The 7378-nt window shown below is 40.5% G+C and overlaps 2 protein-coding genes across 2 annotated transcripts; both read right to left on the reverse strand.

The window, feature by feature from the left end:
• Positions 1 to 2149: 2149 nt before the first annotated feature.
• LOC145060410 (uncharacterized) lies at positions 2150 to 4385 on the reverse strand. Its single transcript, XM_079008082.1, has 3 exons — positions 3312 to 4385; positions 2985 to 3234; positions 2150 to 2910 (listed from the first exon to the last, which is right to left on the reverse strand). The coding sequence occupies exons 1-3, from the start codon at positions 4383 to 4385 to the stop codon at positions 2150 to 2152; spliced, it is 2085 nt and encodes a 694-aa protein (XP_078864208.1).
• Positions 4386 to 4412: 27 nt separating this feature from the next.
• Positions 4413 to 5886, reverse strand: LOC145060411 (uncharacterized). The gene is made up of 3 exons (XM_079008083.1): positions 5478 to 5886; positions 5081 to 5392; positions 4413 to 5002 (listed from the first exon to the last, which is right to left on the reverse strand). The coding sequence occupies exons 1-3, from the start codon at positions 5539 to 5541 to the stop codon at positions 4413 to 4415; spliced, it is 966 nt and encodes a 321-aa protein (XP_078864209.1). The 5' UTR covers positions 5542 to 5886.
• Between the last annotated feature and the right edge of the window lie 1492 nt (positions 5887 to 7378).

Consider the following 7378-nt stretch of genomic DNA (forward strand, 5'->3'; position numbering starts at 1 on the left):
TGACCGGACTCGGCGAGTCGAGTAGTGGACTCGGCGAGTCCGCGCTGTTTAATGAAGCCCTAATTCTCTGGGATTGAGACCTATTTAAAGGTGCTTATAGCCACCAATTGCGGCTACCAGACCCCTGAGTGAAACCCTAAGCAATCTAGAGTGTTTGTGAGGAAGAAGAGGCCATTTTTGATCCTTGTGTGGGTGTTTTTGCAAGAAGAAGGTGACCAAGGCAAGAGGGAGCTGAAGAGGGTGCTATTCTGTGGATTTCAGAGCCTAAGGACTTCATATTGAGGTATATATTCGATCCTTCTTCAATTTTGGGTGTTAATCCTTGAGAGTTAGGGTTTCTAGCCCATTTAAAGTGTGAATGATGGTGCAATTGGTCCCTTTTTGTGTTGAGGCTTCGGATCTAGATCCAAAGAGGTCCAGAGACCTTAACTCCTTGATCTTTATAGGGTGACATTGGGTAATATGAGCTTAGGGTGACATATTGAGGCCATTTCTTCAAATAAAGCCATTGGGTCTTTGCATGGGCATCAAGATCCAGACTTTACGTGTTTATATTGCTTAAGTAGGCCAGATCTATGGGTTAGAGGAACGGATCTGACCTTAGGAGGTCATTTGAGCTTGAGCATGGCATGAACTCGCCGAGTCCCAAGAACAGACTCGACGAGTAGGGCTAGGGTTTCTCATAGTTCACTCAATGAGTAACTTGCCGAGTTGGGGGAATGACTCGGTGAGTCAGAGGGAGATAGAGGACTGGAGTTCAAGGCGGAACTCGCCGAGTTCATAATGTACTCGGCGATTTGAGTCGGGGTGGCCCCGCGATTCATGCCAGGTGTAACCCGTCGAGCAGGGGAAAGACTCTGTAAGACCCTGTTTATTTATTAAATACGTAAACAAATTTATGAATGAATGGTAGCCCTAAAATAAAGAATTATATATGCAGGGTGTTGGGTTCGAAGAGTTAATTGCCATATTTTTATTTGACAAAATTGCAAGTTTGGTCCCTGTGGTATGTCAAAAATTGGATGTTTGGTCCAAAAAGTTTTGGGGTTGTACTGGTGGTCCAAAAGCTTTGATTTGTTGTGGAATTGGTCCAAAGGCTTAACAGCCGTCTACCCCCTCCGTCCGTGTGAGGGTATTTTTGTCAATTCACGCTCATTCCTTTGATATCTTATTAAATTAAACCCCCCTAACGTCTACTCTCCTTATTAATAGATCGAACATGTGTTTCATCTTTTCCCTAAATCGATATCTCCTCCTGCTAAAATCAAAATCGTGTCTTCCAAACTCAAAATCAACAATGGTGAGGTGTTTTGTGGTCAAATGGCGATAGTGCGAACGGCTTGGACTGATAAGAACCCTGGTCGACGTTTTTGGGGATGCCCTAAAGAGGTTAGTATTCATGTGGTTGGTTATGAAGATTTTTCACTGATCACTCAATTCCTTCTTATATTTTGCTAGGATTCGACATGTGGGTTTGTGGGATGGATCGACCCTCAAATGTGTGAACGGTCAAAATCAATAATACCTGGGTTGCTGAGATCAATCAACAAGCTAAAGATTGAAGTTGGAAAATTGAAGGAAGAAAATTAAATGTTCAAGTATGATATTGGAAAAATAAAGGAAGAAAAATCAAAACTAAAGTTGTACCTGATATGTAGCTGGGTTTTTTTTTGGGTTTGTTTTTTTTTCTGATGAAGTAGTTCTTCCATGTTTTAGTGGTTTATTTTGTGGTAGATTTGGGAAAATTGCTATGTTTGTGAATGTACTCTTTTGGACATGCAAGTGAATGCATTGTTATGGTTAGTGGGTAATGAAGTTATTTGTTTCAAACATCCAAATATTTTGGTTCTACTAGACATAGCAGTGATGGGACAAACTGTTAATGCTTAACATAACCTAATAGTAACATAAAGATGCTAAAAAGTAAAGGACAATGATGCATAAACAAAAGAACATCCAAAGTTAATAACCATTGTTTGCACATACCAAATTCTTGTTACATGACCAAAAAAACATCATTCTAAATGGAGGGTAAAGTTGTCCAAAAAACATCAAAACCATTAAACAGACACCCAAAAGAACAACACAATGGTTCCCAAAAGTAACACATTACATCATCTTAATCCAACAAGACAACACATCAATTTCCTCATTGCCCCTTACATGTTCTTGCATTATGTCCCTTGTTTTTACACTTGCTACAAGTGACAGTAATGAACTTCCTTGTGAGTTTTCCACTGCCCCCTGGACCATGACCATCTATACCACTAGCACCAATTGTTTGACTTTGACTTTGAGTTTGGCTCTGACTTTGAGATTTTTCCTCCATGGATCTTTGCCTCTTCTTCTTGGGCCTACCAGGCTGATTACGATGTGGAGGAGGGCTGATCTGTATTGGACAATCACTAACAGGCCACATGATACGACCTTTGATTGGTTCTACCTTGTAGGAATAAGCCTCTTTCCAGGTTTCAAGCCAATGCACCTTGTGTACATAAGTGTAAAGTTCACCCACATCCTCACCATTGTCAGCTTTATCAAATAAGACTGCAATCACATGCCTACAAGGAATTCCTGTTAATTCCCATTTCCTACAGCTGCATACCCTTTGGCCCATGTCAACAACATGTTGATCTTGCCATGGTCCTTGTACTTCATACTTGTCTGAGGAATTCCACCTGGCTATGTAGTTAGAAGCATTTGTTGTGTTTGTTTCCATGATCTTTGTTGCTGTTGGAGTCAATGGACCTGCACACTTCTGTTGAACCTTTATCACATTGCAAATCCTCTTCATCATGTACTCTCGAATGTACTCTAAGCATGTGATTATTGGTTTATCCCTACCTTCTATCAGTTTACTGTTAAACACTTCACATAGGTTATTTAAAAGCATGTCTGTGATTGGTCTACCTGCAAGATAATTGTAATTTAGAACAGCATACAACAAATTTGTGTAACTTAGCACTGAATTGAGAGTTGTCGACCTGTGAAATGGCTTCTAGCCCAATATTGTGGTGGGATCTTCTTCAACCATTCATAAGCTTCTATGTCATATTCACTAAACTCTTTCATCAAACGATTGAATTCTTGCATTGTTGTGGCTTTGGCACAGTTCCATAACTTTTCTTTGTACTCATTAGTTCTCCATCTCTTCCTCATGTTTTCATAGATATGTCTAAGACAGAATCTGTGTTCAGCAACCGGGAACAACTGTGCAATGGCTGGAATTAAGCCCTACAAAGTCATTAAACTGTGGTTAGTATAATACAAGTGTAATAAGAAAACTAAAATACATCAAGGAAATCTATTACCTTTTGTCTATCACTTATGAAAGTGAAGTTTGAAAGTTGTGACAGGTCCAAATCATCTCCCAGGTACTCTAGAAACCATTTCCAACTTTGTGTGCTCTCAGACTCAACAATGGCGTATGCCAATGGGTATATACCATTGTTAGAATCTAAGCCAACTGCAGTCAAGATCTGCCCTGGGTAAGCTCCTTTCATGAAGGCCCCATCTAAACCAATAAAATCCCTTAAGCATGCTTTGAACCCCTTTTTCATTCCACCCAAGCAAATATAAATTCTCTGAAAACATCTTGAAGTTGCATTTACAAGATTTGGTTCTGGAACCAGTTCCAGTTTCACAGTTGTGTCAGGATTTGTGGACTGCAACTCTAATATGTAATCTCTCAGCACATCATATTGTTTTGTGTAGTCTCCCATCACATGTTTTTTGGCATCTGCTATAGCCCTAAATACCTTGTCTTTGGAGAAGCTCACCTGATATCTTTTCTGAAGTAGTTCTTGTACAGCTTTGATTGGCACAGTTGGGTTAGATTCCACTAGATCCATAATCTGTTTAGAGATGAAGTTTGTTGTGGCCGTTCTTACCTTTCTTGTATTGAGACATGAATGCTCAGGTTGGTAGGTTTTCACACACCAACTTTCTTCCTCACTTTTCCTAGATGCTTGTAAAACCCACTGACAAGACAGTTCAGTATTTGTCTTTGTCTTTTTACTTTTGCCTTTACTTTTCTTCCCAGTGGTAGGTCCATCCACTTTCCCCTCATTGAATACTACTTTTCCTTTGCATGTGGCCCGCAACCTAAGTTTATCATTTTTCTTAATAAAAAGATTCTTCCTGGTTTCCAAGGCATGATGGGCAATTTTGTCTTTCAACTCTTTTTTACTTTTATATTTTTGTCCTATACGAAATGTTGGTTTATGAACTTCTCCTAAAGAACACCTTTTTTCCTTACCTAATTCTTTAATAACTTGTCTTCTCTTCTTGCCCATCTCAGAATCATCATCTGTTGAATCCCATTCATCATTGTCAATAACATCCAACTCCATATCTTCATGCTCCTGATTTCTATCTTTCTCCATGCTATTCCTTAGTCTTTTCTCAAAAAACTATGCTTCAGTGTCAATGCTCATGTGGAAATCCCTCATATCCACTTCAACTTCAGGAATGATATTCTCATCATCCACCCAATCACTATCCTCACTGTCATTTTCCTCATCACAGTGACTACCCTCTCCCCTATCAGATATGCTCCCATCTTCTCCATCAGATTTGCTCCCATTGTCATGCTCCATTTTAGTCTCCATGTAATCATCCATGTTGTTGTCTATGTAATTATCCATGTAATTATCCAAGTTGTCTTCCATGGCAGCCTCATGTCCATGATCCAGTTCCACTTCATCTTGTACATTTTTTTCTACTTCTACTTGTGCATGTTCTTCTACTTCATCTTGAACATGTTCTTCCACTTCTACTTGTACATGTTCATGAACATCTGCATTTGATTGTAACATCTTTTGATACAAACCAATATCAAATTCTGTAGTTGCCTCCATAAAGTCATTGGCAATAAGCTCTTTTTGTCTATCATGAACCTCGACATGTAATGGTTGTACCTCAACCTCAACAGGGGATGATCTAGGTGGGCTTGGAAATTCTTGTACCTCAGCTGTGTGGTTTTCATTGTCATCATTTTCATCTATTTCATCCATTTGTTCAACAGTTACCTTCTTAACAGGTTTAGGATTCATAAAGTAGGTAAGTAACTTTGTCTCACCATGTTCAGTATATACCCTCATGATTTTGTGATCACACACATATTGGGCAAAAGTTCGTAAATCATCATCATTGCCTAAGGGTTTAAGACCAAAGTGGAAGTCTCCACCAGGCACAAGGAAGTGATAGTAAATCACAGGAGGAACACCATACCTGAACCCTTTCATGATAGCATCCAACTCATGAACTGAAAACGTGTCTATATCCACCATGTCAACATAGTTCACACTTCCGTCAATGTATTGAACATCAGGAAACTTGGTGAACTCACCTCCATGGTATAGCTTGATGGTAAATAATGTTGGGTGGCCATCTTCAAACCAACAACAAAAATAAGTTCAGAAGCATGATTTCACATACAAAACATGTAATGTACAGAGAAATTACAAAATCCTTACCATAAGCCACCTTTGCGTTGAACGGTTTGTCTAAGAGCCTTATATTCCACATTGGTATGTTCATACACTGAAATAACACCGATCACAATAAAAAAACTCAACTTGGAGGTTAGGGCTTCTGGGTAACGAATGAAGATGAAAGTGACAGGAGAGTCGATCGACGAAATGCACAGAGGATTTGGCGGCAGGTATCAATTAATTAGGATGATGAGGTTTAATTTAATAAGATATCAAAGGAATGAGCGTGAATTGACAAAAATACCCTCACACAGACGGAGGGGGTAGACGGCTGTTAAGCCTTTGGACCAATTCCACAACAAATCAAAGCTTTTGGACCACCAGTACAACCCCAAAACTTTTTGGACCAAACATCCAATTTTTGACATACCACAGGGACCAAACTTGCAATTTTGTCTTTTTATTTGTTGGGGGTTAAAAGCGTGAGTTAGGGACTCATTTTATAAATATTTATGAAGACAGGGGCTCCGTGGTAATTATTGGGAATTATTTTAAAAAGAAAGGAGGTGAAGGGGCGGAATATGTTATAATTAAGATATTGGGGGCTATTTGATAGTTTATGGACTTAATTTGTAAGGGATTTCCATGGATTGGGTTGATAAGGTAAATTTTAGATTAGTCTTGTAAAGATTTTAGAGTCAGGGGGCTGGAATGTAATTATTGGACTACAAATGAAATATTAGAGATGGGAGGGGTGAGAAGTGGCAATCCTCATGAATTTTGTATGGGACACGGGTATTAAACCCGTTACCTTCTCCATGCTCCCTAACCCTAGAAGCGTAACCCTCCCAGCCGCCACCTTACTCCTTACCTTCAACTGCCGCCATGGGAGATCTTCCATCCACCGTTGAAGCCAGTCGCCGGATTCCATTCTCCCCTCGTCGGAACGAGAGCACGTCCCCCGGAGGGTTGATTGTCGATGTGATACGTCGTGCCTCTGTTACCATCTCCTTCTTCTTCTCGTTCGTTTTCCGATCGGACCAGGTAGCCAAGCCGCTACTCCGCCATCGAATGCTACGTTGCTGCCGGAGACATCATGGGCAGCCGGCGAGTCGCCGAATCAGAGTTGGACTTGGGTCATTGTGCGTGGGTCATAAGCCGTCGGAGACACTCATGCTTCTTAGTGATTTCGATGTGGATTTGCATGCGTATCGGCTCTCTGTCGAGTGAAGTTGTGAAGAACCACCATGGCAACCGGCCATGGTGGCTGCTGCTGTCACTGCCCACCGCAGGTGGAAGATTTGGGTCCGTTTCTCGAGCAAAGGAATGTATTTCTGTTAAGTGGGTGTCTTGTGTGTTATGCTTGCTTGAAAAAAATTGAGAAAAGGCCACTGCCACCACCGTGAGGTGGTGGCTGCCACCATACACCACCGTGTTCGTGTGTGTGTGTTAGTAGGTGTGTGTGTTTATTTGATATTTTGCGTTGTAAACTGTAACAAGTTGAATAATGGAAAGAAATTCGAAACCACCATTGTGAGGTGGTGGCTGCCGCCACCGGCCGCCGTGTCGGGTGGCGGTGTGCTTGACTTGTGGATTGACTCGATTGGGAATGCCTAAAACCCTAATGGGCCCAATGAAGCTTAATGGACTCTAATGGACTCAATAAAACCCTAATGGGCTTAATAGGCCCAATAAAGCCCTAACCAATCTAAAAGCCCAACAAATTAATAAATGGGCTAATATTTGAGTTGGAAACCCTAATTAGGGTTTGGAAAACCCTAATGCCAATGAAACCCTAACCTTAAGAATTAATCGGGTCACACACACAAGAATTATTTAATAACTTGGAATATTAAATAATAATCATTGGCGAAAATTAATCTAAGCAATATTGGACTTAATGGGTTAAGTCCTTAATGGATTAAGTCCTTAATGGGTTAAGT

Source organism: Lactuca serriola, chromosome 6, assembly GCF_051521515.1.
Source record: "Lactuca serriola cultivar US96UC23 chromosome 6, Lser_US96UC23_V15, whole genome shotgun sequence".
In the NCBI taxonomy this organism is placed as follows: domain Eukaryota; kingdom Viridiplantae; phylum Streptophyta; class Magnoliopsida; order Asterales; family Asteraceae; genus Lactuca; species Lactuca serriola.